At 38.5% G+C, this 23,484-nt stretch overlaps 1 protein-coding gene across 3 annotated transcripts in view; it reads left to right on the top strand.

Moving 5' to 3' along the window:
• LOC126090739 (uncharacterized) overlaps positions 1-23,484 on the top strand; it is an 81,630-nt gene that overhangs the window by 36,721 nt on the left and 21,425 nt on the right. For 2 of the 3 annotated variants that reach the window (XM_049907008.1, XM_049907009.1), the window contains exon 5: positions 1,409-1,564. The exons of the other annotated variant lie outside the window; for it this stretch is intronic. In XM_049907008.1, coding sequence (XP_049762965.1) covers positions 1,409-1,564 — 156 coding nt within the window. The remainder of the gene's footprint in view (positions 1-1,408; positions 1,565-23,484) is intronic. 3 annotated transcript variants of the gene reach the window in all.

Genomic DNA, 23,484 nt, shown 5'->3' on the forward strand with positions numbered 1-23,484 from the left:
CCCATCTATATCGCACTGTGTAACTCACTGTAGCCTAAGAACAAAATCCACCAGGTCTTAAAATGGATTTAAATTTCTCTGCTGACAGCAGGTGTATCAACAGTTACTTATCACTAGAGACTTGGCTTTCACAAAAGCTACTGTAGGAATAAATACACAAGCTCTAAATATAAATAAACACTAGTAAATTAGGAAAAAACACACATTATGTTCACTTCCCATCAGAAGCTCATTTAAGAAAAAAAGATAATAAACTGGCTGTCGCAGCTGGACGTCCCTTCTGCCTGGATGGCTGACCTCAGACTGCACCATGTCATGAACTCTTGTTTCCTATTACTCACAAGTACTATTATGATTGCCTGTTTTAGCCCCACTAGATGAATTAGATACCTTGACAACAATAGTGGTTTTGTAGCCATTGTGACCAGTAAGGCAACAAGAATGAAAAACTTTATCTTAATATAACTCTCCCTCTCCCTCTCCCTCTGTATCATACCATAGCATAGTGAATAGCATTGTCTATCTTTCACCTGGCAGTGTGACACCCATACTAACAACAGAATAGTATATGTACAAGTTAAGCAACTCCATTACTCCGGAGACCCACTGAGTTGTTGTTCAAAGAGAGACTAGTTCCGTTGCATTATTGCTATAGAATGTAACAGATGTTCCTTTAAGATATTTTCAAATTAAATTAAATTTTAAATAAAACCATATATGGCTATTTCAGTTAAAATGGGAAGTATTCTGGAAAAAGTGAATGGCAAATAAGCTAAGAGAAAACTCTTTAGATGCAAAGATTGATAAATTACAGAAAATATATTAAGTGCATTAATACGGAAAAGCTGGTTCAGCTGATTTTTTAAATATAATAGATGATGAATGGTTATACTTCCTTTGCCATAGCCCACAGAACTAAATTCACTTTCATTATTCATTGCTAAGTTCCAGGTGTGTTAATTGACTGCTGGCACCTACAATATAAAATAACTGTTCAAGTTATGTACAGGCAAAAGTCTTTACGTACAGACAAAAGTCTTTACGTACAGACTTGAATTATCTTTCCAGATCTTTTTTTCCAATATGTTTGTTGTTTTCTCACATCTTTTGATTAAGACTTTGAACCATTGTAGTGTAGATCCTGCATATCCTACTGCTAACCAAGCAACTTCTTCTTGCCATTGTAGAGTACAGCTGTTTACAAGTCCTTTTGTTTAGGCTTCCTGTGAGCCCAGACTTGGGCTACTTGAGTAATTCTGAATGTACACTGAATGTCTGTATGGTATTATTTTCGTGGGCAATATTTATTCTGTCCTTGGTCTAAATTCTATTGCACTCATTTGACAATTGTTTTGATAAAAAGCAGATACGAGTACTTATGACTGTGAAATGTTTACTTTTCCCACAGGTAAATGGTCGACTTGTTTTAGAAGGTGCCCTGCGAATACATTGGGGAGTGTTAGGAATGATTCATCTCAAGGAAGATGATGATCAGCGCACTGTTGTAACTATAAGAAAACGTAATTCTTGCCGAAGTGATGGTTTTAATGGAGTTGATTTTGAGGTAATAACATATTTGTGTTTACATTTGTCTGGTGACCTGTTTGTTTAAGGGGCAGTAACTGGCTTTAAGAATCTATCAAAGTGAAGATACAGAATGATTTGTTCCTACAGTAAACCTGCCAAAAGGCTTGCATTCACAAATTTGAAACCAAGCATTTATCAGTACCAGTAAATAGTAAAGTGAATAGGATGTGAAAGGCAATAAGGAAGAAGGAGATCTGATACTTTGCAACAGAGCCAAGAGATGTGATGTAACATCTCTTTTTTTACTGAAACACAGATTTTTGCATATAGAAGTATTGACTCCCTTATTACTTAAGAATATTCTATAGTTCACTTGAAATGGTCATTCTTGCTAGTAGTATGGTATTCTGCCTTACGGCAGGTCTTGTCATGGATTAAGCCTCTTCAACTTTTGTCTGCTCCTAGCCAGTCTTTTCATTTCTGAATATTTGTCTCCTTTGATATTGTCCAGCATTTGATTTCTTCTTTTTCCTCTTCCCCTTTTTCCCTCCACCATTCCTTCTATTCCTTTCTTCAATAAACAGTCCCTCCTCAAACAAAGTCCAATCCAGTTCCGTTTTCTCTTTCTGATGACTTTCATTATGTTTCTTTCTTCTCCAACTCTTCTTAATACTTCTTCATTCTTTACTCGGTCTTCCCATTTCACGTTTTCCATATCCACATCTCTAGTGCCTCCAATCTTCTTTCATCTTCCTTCCTCAATGTCCAGGTCTCTGCACCGTATAGTGCAATGCTCCAGATGTAACATTTGGCAAGTCGTTTCCTCAGATCTTTGGTTAGTGGTCCACAAAGTAATTTCTGTTTCCTCTTGAGTACTTCTTTTGCCATTGGAATTCTTTTCCTAATTTCTGTTGAGCAATACATATCATCCATTATTACACTTCCCAAGTAATTGAAGTTATTTGTGTGCTCTACTTCCTCTCCCCCCTATTTTCATACAGCATTTTCTCCCCTTTCCTCCAATTACCATGCCTTTTGTTTTCTTCTTGTTAATCTCCATTCCATATTCTTCTGATTTTGTGTTTAGATCACCTAACATTTGTTCCATCTCTCTTGTACTCTCTGCCATCACAACCATGTCGTCTGCAAATCTTATACACTCCACTCTCCAACCCCCTATACAGACTCCTCTCCTTCCATCAAAACTTTCAATAATAATTTCCTCCAGATATATATTGAACAGTGTTGGTGATAAACAACAGCTTTGTCTTACACTTCTTCCCAGTTCAATTTCTTCACTCGTCAAACCTCCTATACGTACTCTTGCTCTCTGGTTCCAATATAAATTTCTAATTAGCCGTCTATCTCTCCAGACAACCCCATGTTTCCTTAGGGTTTTTATCAGTTTGTCCCATCTGACACAGTCAAAAGCCTTCTCAAGATCAGTGAACACAACATACACCTTCCTTTTCTTCTCCATGTACCTCTCCCCTATCACTCTCCGTAGCCCAATGGCGTTTCTAGTTCCCACTCCTCACATGAAACCAAATTGTTCATATCCTATTACGCAATTCAGCTTTCCATATAGTCTTCTGTTGAGCGTCCTCAGCAAGACTTTGGCTACATGCGATATGAGGCTCACTGTTCTGTTTCTCACACTTCTTGCTGTTCTTTTTCTTTTCTATAGGCATTAAGATACTTGGCCTTTTTCCTGTCATGTATATTTCATTATACGATTCAATCAACTCCCTTTTCCCTCCTTTCTCCAATGACTTTAACAGTTCCACAGGAATCTCACCAATCCCCATTGCCCTTCCATTTTTCATCTCCTTCATAGATTCTTCAATCTCACTAGTTAGTATTGCATTTCCTTTGCCATCATCTGCAACTTTATCTTCTTCTTACATCCCAAGGTCTTCTTCACTTTATCAACTGTCTGCAGCGTATAGCCATTCTATATATTCTTTCATCTTCTCATTGCTTATTCTTGCTAATTAGGATATTTCTTACATGTAATTATAGGCATTGTGGTTCCTCATTTTAGCATTATGATTGTTTTTTGCTGTGAATTAATGGTATTTTGATTCAAGATGTTTGATTCATATGTTGGTCAAACAAGAATTACCTTTAAAACAAATACTATACCTATTTACACCATTTGAACAGAGAGCTATTAATTTTTATTGGGATTTAAATTTCTTCATCCATAGAAAAGAATGTAGGTGTAAACTGTTGTTATCACATAACTTTTAGATTTTTTTCTGATCATTAAAGTTTTGACATTTTTATGGCTTTAATTAAAGATAAAGGCTGCTGGCTGTGAGCTTCATTGATAAATCATTGAATTGTGGCTGGATTTCACAATGTGTCATATAAATCTCCAGTAAGAACAAAGTATAAACTTGGACTACCATTGAAAGCAGTGTTTTTGCTGATGTGTGTTGCTGTCTGCAATTTATTGGACACTGTGCCCTGAATTTCTTGTGGAGGTGTGAACTCAGCAGTGTACTTTTTGATCCATCCACTTGCTTGTTGTCATTTTCTTTCTTTTATTAAAAAATAATTACAGTAAAACCCCCTTTTTACACTTTTCAGCAGACTGACCCAAAAAGTGTAAAATGCAGGAAAGTGTAAAATACAGGAAAGCATAGGAAACACAAGAAGTGAAAGTGAAGAAAGTACTGTTACTGTCATTCTCTTTATATTGTTCAAAATATGAAATTAAAATGATTTAAATTACGCCGTTTAGAAAAATCTGAAGTAATTAATTGTTTTTGTTCTTTCTAACAGCAGTTAACTCTACTCTTTCATGAACCCACATTAAAATGGTATTTTTGTTCTAATGTGAGACTTAATATTGATAATCATGATAAAGTTTTGTCAAATGAAACTTGTAACACAGCATTGGTAAAACGCTAAAAAATTGGCGGTCTTCATAAACAGAGAACAATAGATAAGAAATATACAGCTTGTTGTCAACATCACTTGGTCGTATGTTACGGAGCATCTTGAGGAGGAATGTTTGTGTGTGACTTAAGGTTGTACCAACCTAAGACAGCGTGCCTAGTACAGATTAGCGTATTTCATGTGGAAGTAATGACAATTCGTGAAAGCCCATTATAGGCACCACTTCAAAAGCAGTGTTCATTTGTATAAATGACTGTGAAATTAATGTGAAGCTATTGTAATACAATCCAGTGAGTAGAAGAAAGGTTTCTACTAGAGTCACTGCCATCGAATCGTGAGTATCATTAAGGCAGTGACTCAACATACTTTCCAAACCTTCCAAACACTGCGAACCTATAATACAGGTGGCTGTGACCTAACAAGCCAACAGTGAAAATGCTGCATTACATGATCAGTAAATCTATCTATAGCCTGCATTTTCTGCTTCATTCCAAGGCTGACTTTGAGCAGAAATGTTGTTGTTGTTGTGGTCTTCAGTCAAGAGACTGGTTTGATGCAGCTCTCCATGCTACTGGATCCTGTGCAAGCCTCTTCATCTTTGAGTAAATACTGCAGCGTACATCCTTCTGAACCTGCTTGGTGTATTCATCTTTAGGTCTCTTTCTACAATTTTTACCCTCCACACTTCTCTCCAATACTAAATTGGTGATCCCTTGATGCCTCACAATGTGTCGTACCAACTGATCCCATCTCCTAGTCAAGTTGTGCGACAAATTCTTCTCCCCAATTCTATTCAGTACCTCCTCATTAGTTATGTGATCTACCCACCTAATCTTCAGCATTCTTCTGTAGCACCACATTTTGAAAGCTTCTATACTCTTCTTGTCTAAACCATCTATTGTTCATGTTTCACTTCCATACATAGCTACACTCCATAGAAATACTTGCAGAAAAGACTTTCTGACACTTAACCCTATATTAGATGTTATCGGATTTCCCTTTCCATCCCATAGCCAGTCTACATTTTATATCCTCTCTTTTCAACCATCATCAGTTATTTTGATTCCGAAATAGCAAAACCATCTACTACTTTGTCTCATTTCCTAATCTAATTCCCTCAGCATCACCTGATTTAATTTGACTATGTTCCATTATCCTTGTTTTGCTTTTGTTGATGTTCATCTTATATCCTCCTTTCAAGACACTGTCCATTCTGTTCAACTGCTCTTCTAGGTTCTTTGCTGTCTTTGATAGAATTACAATGTCATTGGCAAACCTCGAAGTTTTTATTTCTTCTCCATGGATTTTAATTCCTATTCCACATTTTTTTTCCCTTTACTGTTTGCTCAATATACAGATTGAATAATCAGGGTCAGGCTACAACACTGCCTCACTCCTTTCTCAACCACTACTTCCCTTTCATGCCTCTCGACTCTTATAACAAGCATCTGCTGTCTGTACAAATTGTACCAGTAGTTAGTCTCTCGTCCCTGTATATTACCACTGCCACCTTCAGAATTGGAAAGACAGTGTTCCAGTCAGCATTGTCAAAAGCTTTCTCTACGTCTACAAATGCTAGAAACGTAGGTTTGTCTTTCCTTAATCTATCTTCTAAGATAAGTCATAGGGTGAGTATTGCCTCGTGTGTTCCAACATTTCTACAGAATCCAAACTGATCTTCCTTTAGGTCGGCTTCTACCAGTTATTCCATTTGTCTGTAAAGAATTTGTGTTGGTATTTTGCAGCCTTGATTTATTAAACTGGTAGTTCAGTGATTTTCACACCTGTCAGCATCTGCTTTCTTTGAGATTAGTATTATTATATTCTTCTTGAAGTCTGAGGGTATTTCATCTGTCTCATACATCTTGCTCACCAGATGGTAGAGTTTTGTCATGGCTGGCTCTCCCAAGGCTATCAGTTACTCCAGTGGAATGTTGTCTACTCCCAGGGTCTTGCTTCGACTTAGGTCTTTCAGTCCTCTGCCAAATTCTTCACACAGTATCATATATCCCATTTCATTTTCATCTATGTTCTCTTCCATTTCCATAATATTCCCTCAAGTACATCTCCCTTGTATAGACGCTCTATATACTCCTTCCACCTTTCTGCTTTCACTTCTTTGCTTTGCTCAGGACTCCTGATATTCATACAGGTGGTTCTCTTTTCTCCAAAGGTCTCCTTAATTTTCCTGTAGACGGTATATATCTTACACCTAGTGATATACACGTCTACATCCTTACATTTGTCATCTAGCCATCCCTGCTTAGTCATTGTGCACTTCCTTTCGATCTCATTTTTGAGACGTTTGTATTCCTTTTCACCTGCTTCATTTACTGCATGTTTATATTTTCTCCTGTCATCAGTTAAATTAAATTTCTCTTCTGTTACCCAAGGATTTCTACTAGCCCTCCCGTTTTTACCTACTTGATCCTCTGCTGCCTTCACTTTTTCATCTTCAAAGCTACCCATTCTTCGTCTACTGTGCTTCTTTCCCCTGTTCTCGTCAACCGTTCCTTAATACCCTCTCTGAAACTCTCTACAACCTCTGGTTCTTTCAGTTTATCCATGTCCCATCTCCTTAAAACTCTACCTTTTTGCAGTTTCTTCAGTTTTAATTTACAGTTCATAACCAGTAAAGTGTGCTCGGAGTCCACATCTCCCCCTGGAAATGTCTTACAGTTTAAGACCTGGTTCCTAAATCTCTGTCTTACCGTTATATAATCTATCTGAAAGTATCTGGTGTCTCCAGGCCTCTTCCATGTATACAAGCTTCTTTCTTGATTCTTAAACCAAGTGTTAGCTATGATTAAGTTATGCTCTGTGCAAAATTCTACCAGGCGGCTTCCTCTTTCATTCCTTACCCCCAGTAAATATTCACCTACTACTTTTCCTTCTCTTCCTTTTCATTCTATCGAATTCCAATCCCCCATGACTATTAAATTTTCATCTTGCTTAACTAACTGAATATGAAGCACTTTTTGCATAAATCTGTATAAAAATCAATGGTATATGTCAGTAAACCATCAAAGAAAACTTAAAATGCGAGAAATGTTGTCACACAGAATCATTAATGATGGGAAAGCATTGTATTGAGAGAACTGGACTTCTATTGGGACCAACAAAAATAAACATAAAAACAGGAAAACATAAAATGTGGGAATGTAAAAGTGGGGTTACAAACTAATCAAACAATGGAAAATCTTGCCTGAGACAGTCGTGTGTGTGAGTTGCATTTGTGCGCATACGTGTGTGTGTGTGTGTGTGTGTGTGTGTGTGTGTGTGTGTGTGTCTATTGTTAACGAAGGCCAGTGGCCGAAAGTTCTGATTGTCAGAGGGTTTTTGTTGTGCTTATCTGCTTCTCAGCATTTCCGCTACATAATGTTGTTTACAAACTAATGTCAGCCGATGAACCCAAGACAGAAGCCGACAGACAGTTTGTCAACAAGTGGCAATGGATGCGTTAACAATTTTTTATTGTAAGTCTTACATTGTGAAGAAGTGGCATTCTTGTGTATGGATGTGAGTTAGTGCTAAGCAATCTGTTTCATCACAGCATATCATTTATCTTTTCACACATTCAAGCTGAATAGGTTTGTGATCAGCTGCGAGCATACACTTGGACTTAAGACATTATATTGAAGTAACTTGTGCAAGTAATTTAGTAGATTTCTAAAATAGCTACACACACTTTTCTGATGCAGATTTTTCCCATACCATGAATCACAAGGGTTGTGAATTCACTGTAAGCCTGTCACTATGTTTTTCCTACTGTTCCAAACTTGAAAAAGGCTCTCGCATGATGTTGCAAGACTAGAAATTCCACAAGAATGGATCATGTAAACTGTATTGAAATCTCTAACCCATAATGGTGTATTTTCTGAAAAAAGAAATAATTTAAATAAGATGCTGAATCAGGACTTGCTTTATAGATCTCTTATCTGATATTGATGATACTCCACTAAATTATCTGATTTATCAAGCCTTCACATTGATCAAAAATATTTTATCTTTTGTGGTAACTGAGTTCTATGTAATCATTTACAAAAAGTTTCATACAGAATGTGAAATAACCAATAGCAACCTCTACAAAAACAACCTCATTGTATGGTACATTGTGTGGCTGTTGAGAGATAATACTGTATCATTGGGTTAACTTTGCTTTTCATCAGTTGGCCAAATGAGAAATGCTTTATGAGTGAAATAAGACACTTTATCAATGTATGAGGTAATATTATGCTAGTATTACATATAAATGGATAAGATAATTCACCTGATATCAGATATTTTAATTCAATGAGTTATATATAAGAAACTATCAGCCTCGATTGCAGTAATGAAACCAACCTTTACCTAGGTTTCAGCCCAAATAATTGAGCCTTCTTCAGAAGGTATACCTGAATCTATAATTTGTCTAAGAGGGCATGGTCTAGAAATAAATCTAAAACAGCCTAGACCATGCCCTCTTAGACAAATTATAGATTCAATTATATCTTCTGAAAAAGGCTCAATTATTTGGGCAGAAACCGAGGTAAAGGTTGGTTTCATTACCACAATCGAGACTGATAGTTTCTTATATATCAGATTATCATGATTGCTGACTGTACTGCAATGTTGAAAGTACAAAAATATCTTGGTTTCATTGCAATGCCTATTAAATATGATACTAGCTGACACTAACCTATTACCAAGTTTTATGACCATGGTTTGTCTGGGGAAACTGAGTATCCTTTGACAGGGCCCCTGAAAACATGCTATGTCCCTTACCACTGTGTCAAGGATCCCACGGATTTTGTTCATTATTAATGAGCTCCTCCTACTGTTTAACTGTAGTAGACTTAACATACTAGGTATACATAGTGTGTACAAAGCACTTTGGTACAGAGGGAGAGATCAGTGTAGACTCTTCCAGTCCATGTGTTTTCTGACTACACCCTAAACTTCCCTTCTCCTGGTAAAAATGTGTAGAAGTAGGTCACACAGCTCTCTTACATCAGTCCGTAGTTACACAGACGGAGTGTCTGTGGTGCCTGGTGTGGGCTGTGTGACCAGCTGACCAAATAAAAAAATCACATTACTGCCTGCAGCATTGCTCCATCTTCTAGACTAGTATTGTTCTACATGTGGCTGTTGATCCCCAGGACAGTCACAAAGTCTTGCTTGGAGATGAAGAGGGGGTTCCAGATTGCAAGAGGAAGTAGTTGCAATACGGCTGATAACATATGTTTCATGATAATCATTTGCCATGGTTTAAATGTTACATGGAAGTGACAAAGCCTTGGAAAGCACATTGTAAAGTTATGATATTTATTTGTAGTAATGAATATGACTTTAATTTAAACCTATTGAACACTTCAAATATGCAAAGACTTGCGGCAGTGAGAAGTGACACAGTGTCTACCGAACTCATCCTACATCTGTGGAACGAATCTGGGGCAGCGAGAGACATTAAACCGTGTACAGATTGTATTCAAGAGTTCACCTCTGAAAGATTTGTGGGGAGAGGGGAAGGACCACATTAACTTCCAGGTGGGAATGGCAGTGCAGGGGCAGCATCTTGTGCCATCCTTACAACTTAGTTTTCATGTCGATCATTGGCTGTGATAAAATCACATGGAACTAGAACAGATCATGAAAGTGCATTTAAAAGTTGCTCAGGTTAGTTATGATTGGCAGCAGTCAGAGGAGGTGCGAAGTACTGCAATTCCTACCAAGCGAATATAGGATGCTTGAGCTCACCTCAGATTGTAATTAATACATTGTGTGTTGACATTCTTTCTATTTTCATATCTCACTGATTTCATTGGGATTCCCACAAAATAGCCATTGCTTGTCTCCTGATTCATATCTCATTCCTTTTGTGCTATTAATTGTGATTATGTGAAGTCATAAATTTGATAGTGCTTTTTAAAAAGAGTTGAAAAATAGCTTCTAAAATCTAATATAACAATTTGTAATTAAATGTACCAAATACCCTCATAATTAATTAAAAAGAAATGTTGTTTTCTTTTGAATCTGGATGAAAGTAAATAAAACAACCAGACCAGTGCATGTCCGAACAGTAGAGGTCCCATAATACAAAAACATAGGCCTAATAAAAGTCAAATTTATTTTATATAAAAATTACGTAATTCTGAATTGAATAGCACACAGAATTTTTAATAATAAATACCCTGTGTTAATGGTGAATAAACGCAAAACCTGAAAACTGTTTTTAGGAACCAATTGATAACTAAATGAACAAGATCCAGCAAAGTAATTTTCAGAAATTGTGCATAAGGAGGAATGTCATAGAACAGCATTTGGCTTACTGCTCAACTGTAGCTAGGTCAGAAAGTAGTCTTTGGAATGGTTACCAAAAGCTAAAAGCAAAGGCACTGGACAGACTCGTTATACGAAACATTGCTCATTGAGTGATTCAACCTTTCACAAAATTACGTTGTGTGTTGCTCATTACGTGATGTTTGACTTTACTTTGTTCACTGTAATAATAATGCTGATGTAAACATTACGATATTTATTCTTCCGCATTTCCTGTTGTTTCACTGTTCTTTCTCTCCTGTGATACATAAGCCACATTTTCAAAAATCTTCCAGAAAGTAATGTACTCAAGAGTGGTTAGCCATCTCAGCAGTAATAGGATACTTAGTACCGTATTTACTCGAATCTAAGCCGCACTTTTTTTCCGGTTTTTGTAATCCAAAAAACCGCCTGCGGCTTAGAATCGAGTGCAAAGTAAGCGGAAGTTCTGAAAAATGTTGGTAGGTGCCGCCACAACTAACTTCTGCCATCGAATATATGTAGCGCAGGCAGAAAGATAAATATTAGAGCCAAAACCTCTGTGTCAGTAAATAAATTTAAAAAGAGATGGAAGACGAGTTTTTTTCTCCGCCCCGAGTTTCGACCATTGCATTTTCAGACATTATCCAACGAAGTAAATACAAATGCCGTATTGTTCATCTTCGAATGTGGCAGCATTTCAATGTACTACGAAAATCCGACTGGCAAAACTGTTTGGGATGTTTGTCAATATGGCCTACTCTACGTTCTGAATTTTTTTCCTACATGTGAAAAGAGATGGTCGCAAATAGGAACTTTTATGAATTGTTAATCACATGCAGTATTCTATTCACCATAGGAATAATACGAATATAAACATTTTGCCATGTATTCTTTCGTGTTTGCTGCTACCTCATTTAAATTCTGTCTGCCTAATAAACTACGAAACTATAGTGAGACAACAGCAAACGTGGAAGAATATACATATATGTTTATATTCATATTATTCTTATGCCTAGTAGTGATACAGTCAGAAATGAAGCACGGCAATTGACTAGATTTTTAAATCTAAGACGACTGTAATTTCTGTGCAGAATGTAATGTACGAAAGAGGCGTCTGCAAAGATTTTCAAACGGAGAAAAATTTTCGCTAAACTCTCGTTCAGAACATCTTCTATCATAAGCAATCTATTATTTGGTTCTTGCTGATCATTATCAAAGAAAGCAGCAAAGAAAACAAAGAGCAGTCTCTTGCCATTGTTTCGCTGATGAGACGATTCCCTTTTTTTTATAAAAAAAAAAGAAAAAAAAAAGCGGCGGTAGCGCGCACAAAAGCAAGCCATGCCGCGAGCGGCGGCAGGTCATAGACACTCATTATCAGAATGCGACAAACAATGCATGACACAGTAAAATAATGCATTTTCAGCTTAGAGTGACGTAAACACCTATAACAAAGAGAACGGCACTTATCAGATCAAAGAAAAATAAGCAATCAATTCAAACCAGACGAAGCACGTGAAAAAGGAAGGGTACCCGTATAAATACGGACGGAGCGCCTGACGCATAGCAATGGCTACCTGGTAAAGCTTAACTGCTAAGCTTACGACTCGAACCAAACTACTGAAGCTGTACCGTCATTCATTCAACCTAAATTGTGTCTCATATTACTATGGACCAACTTTGTTTTGATTTGGAGGTGCGGCCTAAAACTTTTCTCTCCCCTTGAATTTCGAGTCTCAAATTTCAGGTGCGGCTTAGAATCGGGAAAATTTTTTTTCCTTGATTTCGAGTCTCATTTTTCGGGTGCGGCTTAGATTCGAGTGCGGCTTAGATTCGAGTAAATACGGTAAATCACAGTTCGGATTTCAAAAATGTTGTTCCACTGAGACAACAGTATACAATTTCACGGTCCACATAATAGAGTCATTAAATAGCAAAATGTCACCAATAGGAATTTTGTGTGACTTGTCCAAAGCATTTGATTGTGTGAACCATGACATTATGTTACAGAAATTACAATTCTATGATATAAATGAAATAGCATATGAGTGGTTTGAGTCATACCTACAGAACAGGAAGCAAAAAGTTTCCTTATATGGGTTAAGTGATTTAAATAAGTTTGCCACTTCATCTAACTGGGGTGAAATTACATTAGGTGTTCCTCAGGGTTCAATCATGGGTCCCCTTCTGTTCTTGATGCATGTGAATGACCTCCCTTCCTGTCTGAAACAGGAAGCTGAACTGACACTGTTTGCTGGTGATACAAGCATCATTATTAATCCAGTAAAAGAAATGCCAATTGAAAATGATACAAATAAGGTCTTCGGAAAAGTCATGAATTGGTTTTCTGCAAATGGGCTTGCTCTAAACTTTGAAACAACACACTACATCCAATTTTCTGCTGCAAAGAGTACAGTTCCTTCAATAAATATAAAACATCAACAGAAGTAGTAGAAAGGGTAGAGCATACTAAGTTTTTGGGTGTACATATAGATGAGAATCTTAATTGGAAAATTCATATTTTTGATCTTCTAAAGCGACTAGTTCAGCAACTTTTGCAATCAGAATAATTGCTAATTTTGAGGATACAGAAATTAGAAAGCTAACATACTTTGCATGCTTTCACTCTCTGATGTCATATGGAATAATATTTTGGGTTAACTCAACATTTAGACAAAAAGTATTCTCTGCTCAAAAGAAAGTGGTTAGAATAATGTGTGGAGTTCATAGTCGCACATCTTATAGGCATATTTTTAAAAGATTGAGAATTCTTACAACAGCCGCACAGTACATTTACTCATTAATGAAATTTGTTCTCAACAACATGGACCAGTTTAAAAACAACAGTGACAGTCATGATTATAATACCGGTCTTTCTGACTTACGCTATCCTTTACTCAATCTATTTTTGGCACAGAAAGTGGTAAAATATGCTGCTATAAAAATTTTCGACAAATTACCAGGTGAAATAAAATGTCTGACAGCAGTAATAGCTTCAAAAATAAATTGAAATCATATCTCCTTGACAAGTTCTTCTATAGCTCAATCTTTAACTCTGTATTGTTATATATATATATATATATATATATATATATATATATATATATATATATATATATATATATATATATATATATATATATATAAAAAAACAAAGATGATGTGACTTACCAAATGAAAGTGCTGGCAGGTCGACAGACACACAAACATACACACAAAATTCAAGCTTTCGCAACAAACTGTTGCCTCATCAGGAAAGAGGGAAGGAGAGGGAAAGACGAAAGGATGTGGGTTTTAAGGGAGAGGGTAAGGAGTCATTCCAGTCCCGGGAGCGGAAAGACTTACCTTAGGGGGGAAAAAAGGATGGGTATACACTTGCACACACACACACACACACACACACATATCCATCCACACATATACAGACACAAGCTGATGTCTGCTTGTGTCTGTACACGTGTGGATGGATATGTGTGTGTGTGTACAGACACAAGCAGACATCAGCTTGTGTCTGTATATGTGTGGATGGATATGTGTGTGTGTGTGTGTGTGTGTGTGCAAGGGTATACCCATCCTTTTTTCCCCCCTAAGGTAAGTCTTTCCGCTCCCGGGACTGGAATGACTCCTTACCCTCTCCCTTAAAACCCACATCCTTTCGTCTTTCCCTCTCCTTCCCTCTTTCCTGATGAGGCAACAGTTTGTTGCGAAAGCTTGAATTTTGTGTGTATGTTTGTGTTCGTTTGTGTGTCTGTCGACCTGCCAGCACTTTCATTTGGTAAGTCACATCATCTTTGTTTTTAGATATATTTTTCCTTCGTGGAATGTTTCCTTCTATTATAACTATATATATATATATATATATATATATATATATATATATATATATATATATACCTAAAAACAAAGATGATGTGACTTACCAAATGAAAGTACTGGCAGGTCGACAGACACACAAACGAACACAAACATACACACAAAATTCAAGCTTTCGCAACAAACTGTTGCCTCATCAGGAAAGAGGGAAGGAGAGGGAAAGACGAAAGGATGTGGGTTTTAAGGGAGAGGGTAAGGAGTCATTCCAGTCCCGGGAGCGGAAAGACTTACCTTATGGGGAAAAAAGGACGGGTATACACTCGCGCACACACACACATATCCATCCACACATATCCATCCACACATATACAGACACAAGCAGACATATTTAAAGACAAAGAGTTTGGGCAGAGATGTCAGTCGAGGCAGAAGTGCAGAGGCAAAGATGTTGTTGAATGACAGGTGAGGTATGAGTGGCGGCAACTTGAAATTAGCGGAGATTGAGGCCTGGTGGATAATGGGAAGAGAGGATATATTGAAGAGCATAAAGACCATAAATATGTCTGCTTGTGTCTGTATATGTGTGGATGGATATGTGTGTGTGTGCGAGTGTATACCCGTCCTTTTTTCCCCCTAAGGTAAGTCTTTCCGCTCCCGGGACTGGAATGACTCCTTACCCTCTCCCTTAAAACCCACATCCTTTCGTCTTTTCCTCTCCTTCCCTCTTTCCTGATGAGGCAACAGTTTGTTGCGAAAGCTTGAATTTTGTGTGTATGTTTGTGTTCGTTTGTGTGTCTGTCGACCTGCCAGCACTTTCATTTGGTAAGTCACATCATCTTTGTTTTTAAGTATATTTTTCCTTCGTGGAATGTTTCCTTCTATTATATATATATATATATATATATATATATATATATATATATATATATATATCTTCGTGGAATGTTTCCTTCTATTATAACTAATATATATATATATATATATATATATATATATATATATATGAATATAATAGAGGGAAACATTCCACGTGGGAAAAATATATCTAAAAAGAAAGATGATGAGACTTACCAAACAAAAGCGCTGGCAGGTCGATAGACACACAAACAAACACAAACATACACACAAAATTCTAGCTTTCGCAACCAATGGTTGCCTCGTCAGGAAAGAGGGAAGGAGAGGGAAAGACAAAAGGATTTGGGTTTTAAGAGAGAGGGTAAGGAGTCGTTCCAATCCCGGGAGCGGAAAGACTTACCTTAGGGGGAAAAAAGGACAGGTATACACTCGCGCGCACACACACACACATATCCATCCGCATATACACAGACACAAGCAGACATTTGTAAAGGCAAAGAGTTTGGGCAGAGATGTCAGTCGGGGCGGAAGTACAGAGGCAAAGATGATGTTGAAAGACAGGTGAGGTATGAGCGGCGGCAAATTGAAATTAGAAATTAGCGGAGATTGAGGCCTGGCGGATAGCGAGAAGAGAGGATACCCTGAAGGTAAAGTTCCCATCTCCGGAGTTCTGACAGGTTGGTGTTAGTGGGAAGTATCCAGATAACCCGGACGGTGTAACACTGTGCCAAGATGTGCTGGCCGTGCACCAAGGCATGTTTAGCCACAGGGTGATCCTCATTACCAACAAACACTGTCTGCCTGTGTCCATTCATGCGAATGGACAGTTTGTTGCTAGTCATTCCCACATAGAATGCGTCACAGTGTAGGCAGGTCAGTTGGTAAATCACGTGGGTGCTTTCACACGTGGCTCTGCCTTTGATCGTGTACACCTTCCGGGTTACAGGACTGGAGTAGGTGGTGGTGGGAGGGTGCATGGGACTGGTTTTACACCGGGGGCGGTTACAAGGGTAGGAGCCAGAGGGTAGGGAAGGTGGTTTGGGGATTTCATAGGGATGAACTAAGAGGTTACGAAGGTTAGGTGGACGGCGGAAAGACACTCTTGGTGGAGTGGGGAGGATTTCATGAAGGATGGATCTCATTTCAGGGCAGGATTTGAGGAAGGCGTATCCCTGCTGGAGAGCCACATTCAGAGTCTGATCCAATCCCGGAAAGTATCCTGTCACAAGTGGGGCACTTTTGTGGTTCTTCTGTGGGAGGTTCTGGGTTTGAGAGGATGAGGAAGTGGCTCTGGTTATTTGCTTCTGTACCAGGTTGGGAGGGTAGTTGCGGGATGCGAAAGCTGTTGTCAGGTTGTTGGTGTAATGCTTCAGGGATTCCAGACTGGAGCAGATTCGTTTGCCACGAAGACCTAGGCTGTAGGGAAGGGACCGTTTGATGTGGAATGGGTGGCAGCTGTCATAATGGAGGTACTGTTGCTTGTTGGTGGGTTTGATGTGGACGGACGTGTGAAGCTGGCCATTGGACAGGTGGAGGTCAACATAAAGGAAAGTGGCATGGGATTTGGAGTAGGACCAGGTGAATCTGATGGAACCAAAGGAGTTGAGGTTGGAGAGGAAATTCTGGAGTTCTTCTTCACTGTGAGTCCAGATCATGAAGATGTCATCAATAAATCTGTACCAAACTTTGGGTTGGCAGGCCTGGGTAACCAAGAAGGCTTCCTCTAAGCGACCCATGAATAGGTTGGCATACGAGGGGGCCATCCTGGTACCCATGGCTGTTCCCTTTAATTGTTGGTATGTCTGGCCTTCAAAAGTGAAGAAGTTGTGGGTCAGGATGAAGCTGGCTAAGGTAATGAGGAAAGAGGTTTTAGGTAGGGTGGCAGGTGATCGGCGTGAAAGGAAGTGCTCCATCGCAGCGAGGTCCTGGACGTGCGGGATATTTGTGTATAAGGAAGTGGCATCAATGGTTACAAAGATGGTGGCCGGGGGTAACGGATTGGGTAAGGATTCCAGGCGTTCGAGAAAGTGGTTGGTGTCTTTGATGAAAGATGGGAGACTGCATGTAATGGGTTGAAGGTGTTGATGTACATAGGCAGAGATACGTTCTGTGGGGGCTTGGTAACCAGCTACAATGGGGCAGCCGGGATGATTGGGTTTGTGAATTTTAGGAAGAAGGTAGAAGGTAGGGGTGCGGGGTGTCGGTGGGGCCAGGAGGTTGATGGAGTCAGGTGAAAGGTTTTGTAGGGGGCCTAAGTTTCTGAGGATTCCTTGAAGCTCCGCCTGGACATCATGAATGGGATTACCTTGGCAAACTTTGTATGTGGTGTTGTCTGAAAGCTGACGCAGTCCCTCAGCCACATACTCCCGACGATCAAGTACCACGGTCGTGGAACCCTTGTCCGGCGGAAGGATGACGGTGGACCGGTCAGCCTTCAGATCATGGATAGCCTGGGCTTCAGCAGTGGTGATGTTCATATGTGCATTTCTTGTCCACTTGACACATTCCACATTATAACAGCTATCGTACCGTGCAATTGATCAATGGAACATGCAACCAACTAACTTACTAACTAACTAACATAATCAAGAGTAAAGTCAATAAATGGTTTTCATTCAAAGGGTGACATCAGCCATATCTGTTGTGGGTGCCACTTAGCCAGGTAAAAGTAAGGAAGGGTTGTAGGTCCTACTCTACAATAAAAATACAAGACCTTCATTGAGAAGGGTGGTCCTGTTTATTAATAATAATTTGTCAAGTAGTGGTTCTATTTTTGAGACACAGCTGACCAATTATTTTATAATTGAAGCCTATTTCTCTTTTTCGTTTTCATGTTCACCATTGATGAAAACACTAATTCATGTTGGTACAAAATGGCAAATGGCACTAATAATTTCAAAGCCTCCCTTGCCAGCCATGGATATTAATCTATTCTCTTCATCCATAAGACGTCAGTCTTTTGCAAATTTAATTCCATTTTAAGCTTGCCGTCAGCAGCAAATCTATAAGTGTTTCTTTCATCCTCATGATCTGTTCAGCTATTGTAGTGACATACCCAAACATGGTTTAGTAACCATCTGTGCCCATTGTAAGCTTCAGAGTTCAGTTCTGAAAAGTAACTTAATAGTTTATCTTCAAAATTATGCAAGTTCTGTATCATGCAAGGAGTGTGAGAAGTTACTATGACCAATTGCTCCATTGCAATTTCTTCCACAGTTTTCTGAACACTGGGGAAAGGTTCAGACATCTCCTCTATTAAAGATGTTGAGCACAAATGAAGTTTTGCAAGAAATCCTTTGACTTTTATCCTTAGCAATTATAATGCAGTTATAATGCAGTTATAATGCCTCCCTTGGAGGCTCTTGTTTAAAATATTTAATTGATTAAAAATATCAATAAGAAATGCTAATTTTAATAGCCAAACAGGATCACAAAAATTACTTGCATAGCCAGATTTAGAATCTTGTAAGAACATTAACAATTCAGCTTTTAGTTCCAGGACTCGTGTCTATATTTTTCCTTTGGAAACCATCCTACACATGTGTGATCAAGGAGATTTTGATGGCGCGAACCCATGTCTTCACAAATGATTCTAAACAGTCAAGTTAGCAATTCTTTACCTTTAATAGAGTTCACAACTTTGATTCCCTCTTTACGCACAAAATTGTAAATCAAAAGATAAAACCATGGCTACCAGAACGTGTTGATGAAGAAAGCAGTGTATCCATGAAACATTTGCGATTATTTATTTTAATTTTGTAACGAGATCACTGTTGTTGCCAGTCGTAGCTTTAGCACCATCACTAAAAATGGTTATACGTTGTGTCCAATCAGTCTCATAGCTGTGAGTGCTTTCTAAAAACATATCATACACACAGTAGCCAGTAGTGTTTGTAGGAAGTGCTTTGCAAAATAAAATGTCTCCCTTGTGCACGTCTTCAAAGTGTACATATACCATAAACTGCACACAGGCTCAAATATCAATAAATTCATCAAATTGAGAAGCAAAGTGTGGGCTACTCTTTAATTTCTTGACTAATTGTTCCCGAATGTCACCTTCCATATCATTTATATTGCGTACATTGGTATTATCAGGAAGTGCTATGCTTTCTAGCGTGTTTGCCTGTTGCTTACCTAACATAATTTCAACCATATCCAAAACTGCTTACAAAATAAAATTCTTGGCATCTGTATGTGTCTTCCCTGCTTTAGTGAGTCAGTGTGCGATGCAGTAACTAGCTAATGACAGTTTTCTATTTGATACTGGATACCTAAAATCAGTTGAAATATTATTAAATCACAAAAACAAATAAATGTTCAGTAACTTAATATTTTTATCAACAAATAACAATACTATTTTATTACCTAAATAATAATAGTTTGCTGCTGGTGAAGGGGTTTCAGTTTCCTTTCGAAGAAATCCAGCAGCTTATCAGCTTCCTTGGATTGTTTAGTTGAGAGAATACACACAAACTATAACAGTGTCATACTCGTTAAGTGAATTTACTTCACTGTAAATTATACACTTGGGTTTGTAATATAAATGGATATATAAAAAATCTACTCACCGAGCAGTGGGAGGAGAACACAAAAAGTTTAACTTTTACAAGCTTTTGAAGCCAATGGCTCCTTCTTCTGGCAGGAGAGTTGAAGGGGAAGGAAGAGGGGTGAAGGAAAAGGGCTGGAGAGGGGAGACTTACTGGATGGGATGACAAGGAAAGAGTCTTTCCTTGTCATTCCATATAGTAACTGACACACGGTTCTGGGTGATTTTTCTGAAGAGTTTTTAGTGCAGTGAAGGTACCTTGTGAGCTGTAAAATATTACAAGCCATAATACTAAGCAAGGACACAGGCAACGGATGCAAGGGGTGCCAAGTGGTGCAGGCAATTATACCTGTTGACCACTCTGTCTAGGGTCCTGGAGTGCCTATTGTGCGATCATTTGCAGGCACACAGGAAGATCTTGGGAAGCTAATATGGCTTCTGAAAAGGCAGATCTAATGATGGCACAATCAATAGATCACTTGGAATTTTTTATGGCTCCAGAAGTAAATACATAACAGCGATCATGAGCGACATCACAGGTGCATTCGACTGTGTATGGTGGCCCGAGATGTTTAAGCATCTCAGGGATCTTCGGTTCCCAAGGCATGTACAATAGCTTCATAGATTATTGTTGTGGATGTACTGTTGAATGGTACACAGGGAAACAAGTAGTTAGAAAGATAACAAAAGGGTGCTTGCAAGACACTGCAATGGTCCTGTCTTATCATGCGTAACTGTTGAACCCCTCACATATATCCTCAGTGGGGAGAATACTGTTAATAGCATAGCGCCATATGCAGGTGACATCTTGGTGGTGGTATTCATGACTTTTCAGGCAAAGCTGAATTGAAGGGTTGTTGGTGTGCTCAGGCAGATGCAGCGATGACGTGTCACTGATCTCATTTGTACTGAGATTGCAGTACATGTGGGGTGCTTATTTGCTTCCACCGCCCTGAGTGGAATGCATAAGTTCTAACAAATGTTCGCCAACCTACAGTCTTCTATAGTTGTTATTCCCTGCACAGAAAACAGCACTTAGATTGTGAATCTGTATTCTTGAGGCTGTAAGAAACTCTTAGCGAGGAACTGTTATTTCAGCAGTAATTAAATTTCCAATCAGTTTGTTTACATGGGATGCCACCCACTTTTTATTAGCAGAGCTTGAGAAACTGCACAATTGCATTCCACTTTAGAGTCACAAATGATTTCTATATTTCAACAAATTAATGAACTGCATATTTCCATAATTAGTATCACACTGTTTTCAACTGTATGTCCAAATAACCACACATTGCTAATAAGGTCTTAAGTAACGCCGACTGCAGCAGACAACATGCTGTCCTTCGAGGCTTCCCAACCAGCTCTATTGACAAACCATAGATTACTAACAAAGATTTAACTAACACTGACCATGACAGACAACATGTCTGTCCTCTGACACTGCCAAACCAGCTCTGATTTACACACTATACATTGCAACTAAGCCTTAACTGATATGGTGGCAAACAGGTCTGTCCTCTGACACTGCCAAACTAGCTCTGATCTTACAGCCATAAGTACATCGCCCGCCAACCAATTTAGGCACTATCTGAAGCTTACCGAAGTGCTTCATTTGCCTTTTCATTTAGCAGTTGTTTCTTATTCTGCTTGTTACTAATATTTGTGAAATAATGGAATGATGGCACACTATTGAGAGATGCTTTAATTTGAAATTCAAGTAAATATAATGTTTAGTTTGTTTAGTATTAATCATAGAAGATTGTCATTTTGGCACGCAACTTCCTAAAGCAGCAGCCAATCATGGGGAAGGTCCAAAATTTAGGTGGTCTTTCTCATGATATCCTTACCTGACAAACCATCGGTACCTCACACCACATTACATTGTCTTGCAACTGCTGCCTTCTCAACTGCTCTAAGAAAGGCTTCAGGTTCCTGAATATGATGGCTGTAAAGCCAGAAATATTACACCCAACTGCAGACTGTTAATGAAGGTGCGAGCAGATGGAATAGGTTCCCAGGTATGTCAGTGGCTCGAAGACTCCTTAAGTAACAGAACACAGTGTGTTGTTCTTGCAGCGATTATTCTACAGAGACCAGGGTATCATCAGTTGTGCCCCAGAGAAGTGTGATAGGGCACTATTATTTTCTATATACATAAATGATCTGGCAGAAAAGGTGGGCAGCAATCTATGGTTATATGCTGATGATGCTGTGGTGTGTAGGAATGTGTTAAAGATCAAAGTTTCTAATTAGTGTGGTGAATGGTAACTGGCTCTAAATGTAGAAAAATGTAAGTTAATGTGGGTGAGTAGGAAAAACAGATACAGCATTAGTGGTGTCCTGCTTGACACAGTTGTGTCATTTAAATATCTGAGTGTAACGTTGTGATATGAGATGGAATGAAGATTGTGGTAGGGAAGGCGAATGGTTGACTTCGGTTTATTGGAAGAATTTAAGAAAAGTGTGGTTCACCTGTAAAGCAGACCACATATATTATGCTAGTGCGACCTACTCTTGAGTACTGTTCTAGTGTTTAGGATCTGCATCAGGTCGGATTAAAGGAAGACATCGAAGCAATTCAGAGGCAGGCTGCTAGATTTGTTAGTGGCAGATTCAAACAACACACGAATGCTACATAGGTGCTTCGGGAAATCAAATGCGAATCACTGGAGGGAAAGCGACATTTTTTTTGCAAAATGCTCTTGAGGAAATGTAGAGAACTGGTATTTGAAGCTGTGACTGCTGCCAACATACATTTCACAAAAGGACTGTGAAGATAACATAAAAGAAATTAGGGCTCATATGGAGGCATATAGACAGCTGTTTTCCCCCTTGCTCTATATATGAGTGGAACAGGAAGGGAAACAACTAATAGTGGTACAGGGTATCACTACTAGCATGCTTCATACTGAGGCTGACAGGGTATTTACATAGATGTGGATGTAAATATAGAAATAGACCAAACACAGTAGAAAAAGATATAAGTATCATAAAAATCAATAAAAACAGACCCACCTTACTTTTCAGGAAAACTACCACACACGCAAAGCACAACCACATGTGAAACAGCTACGTAATGACCAGATAAATGTTGGAACCAGACGCAATCATTGAACAAATCATGTGAAAAATGAAAAAAAAAAATTATAAAATGAGAAGCCTTGTCTTTTATCATCTACCCACCCGGAAAGCTGTGTGTGTTAAATTGTCACTTTTGGGATGGGGAGATGCACCATTCATGGATCATATCTGCCTGGCGGATTAATGATGGGTTAATATGCTGACCAGGCAGGATGTGGTTTTTAGGCAGTTTCCCACATCCCAAACATACAATAGTGGTGCTATGTAGTGTTATGTTTCTCATCAAGAAGTATGTAGTGCTGCAATGCAGTGTGGAATTATGCAAAAAACAATAATGCAAAATTAGGGAACACCTCAAATATGGGCAAGCATATATGTCCTGATGTGATCAAAAATGAGACATAAAATACCATCAGTAAATTAACATCTTTTATAATGAACTGTTTTTAGAAAATTGGAAGTATCATTCATTATAGGCC

This window comes from Schistocerca cancellata, chromosome 1 (genome assembly GCF_023864275.1).
Source record: "Schistocerca cancellata isolate TAMUIC-IGC-003103 chromosome 1, iqSchCanc2.1, whole genome shotgun sequence".
Classification (NCBI taxonomy): domain Eukaryota; kingdom Metazoa; phylum Arthropoda; class Insecta; order Orthoptera; family Acrididae; genus Schistocerca; species Schistocerca cancellata.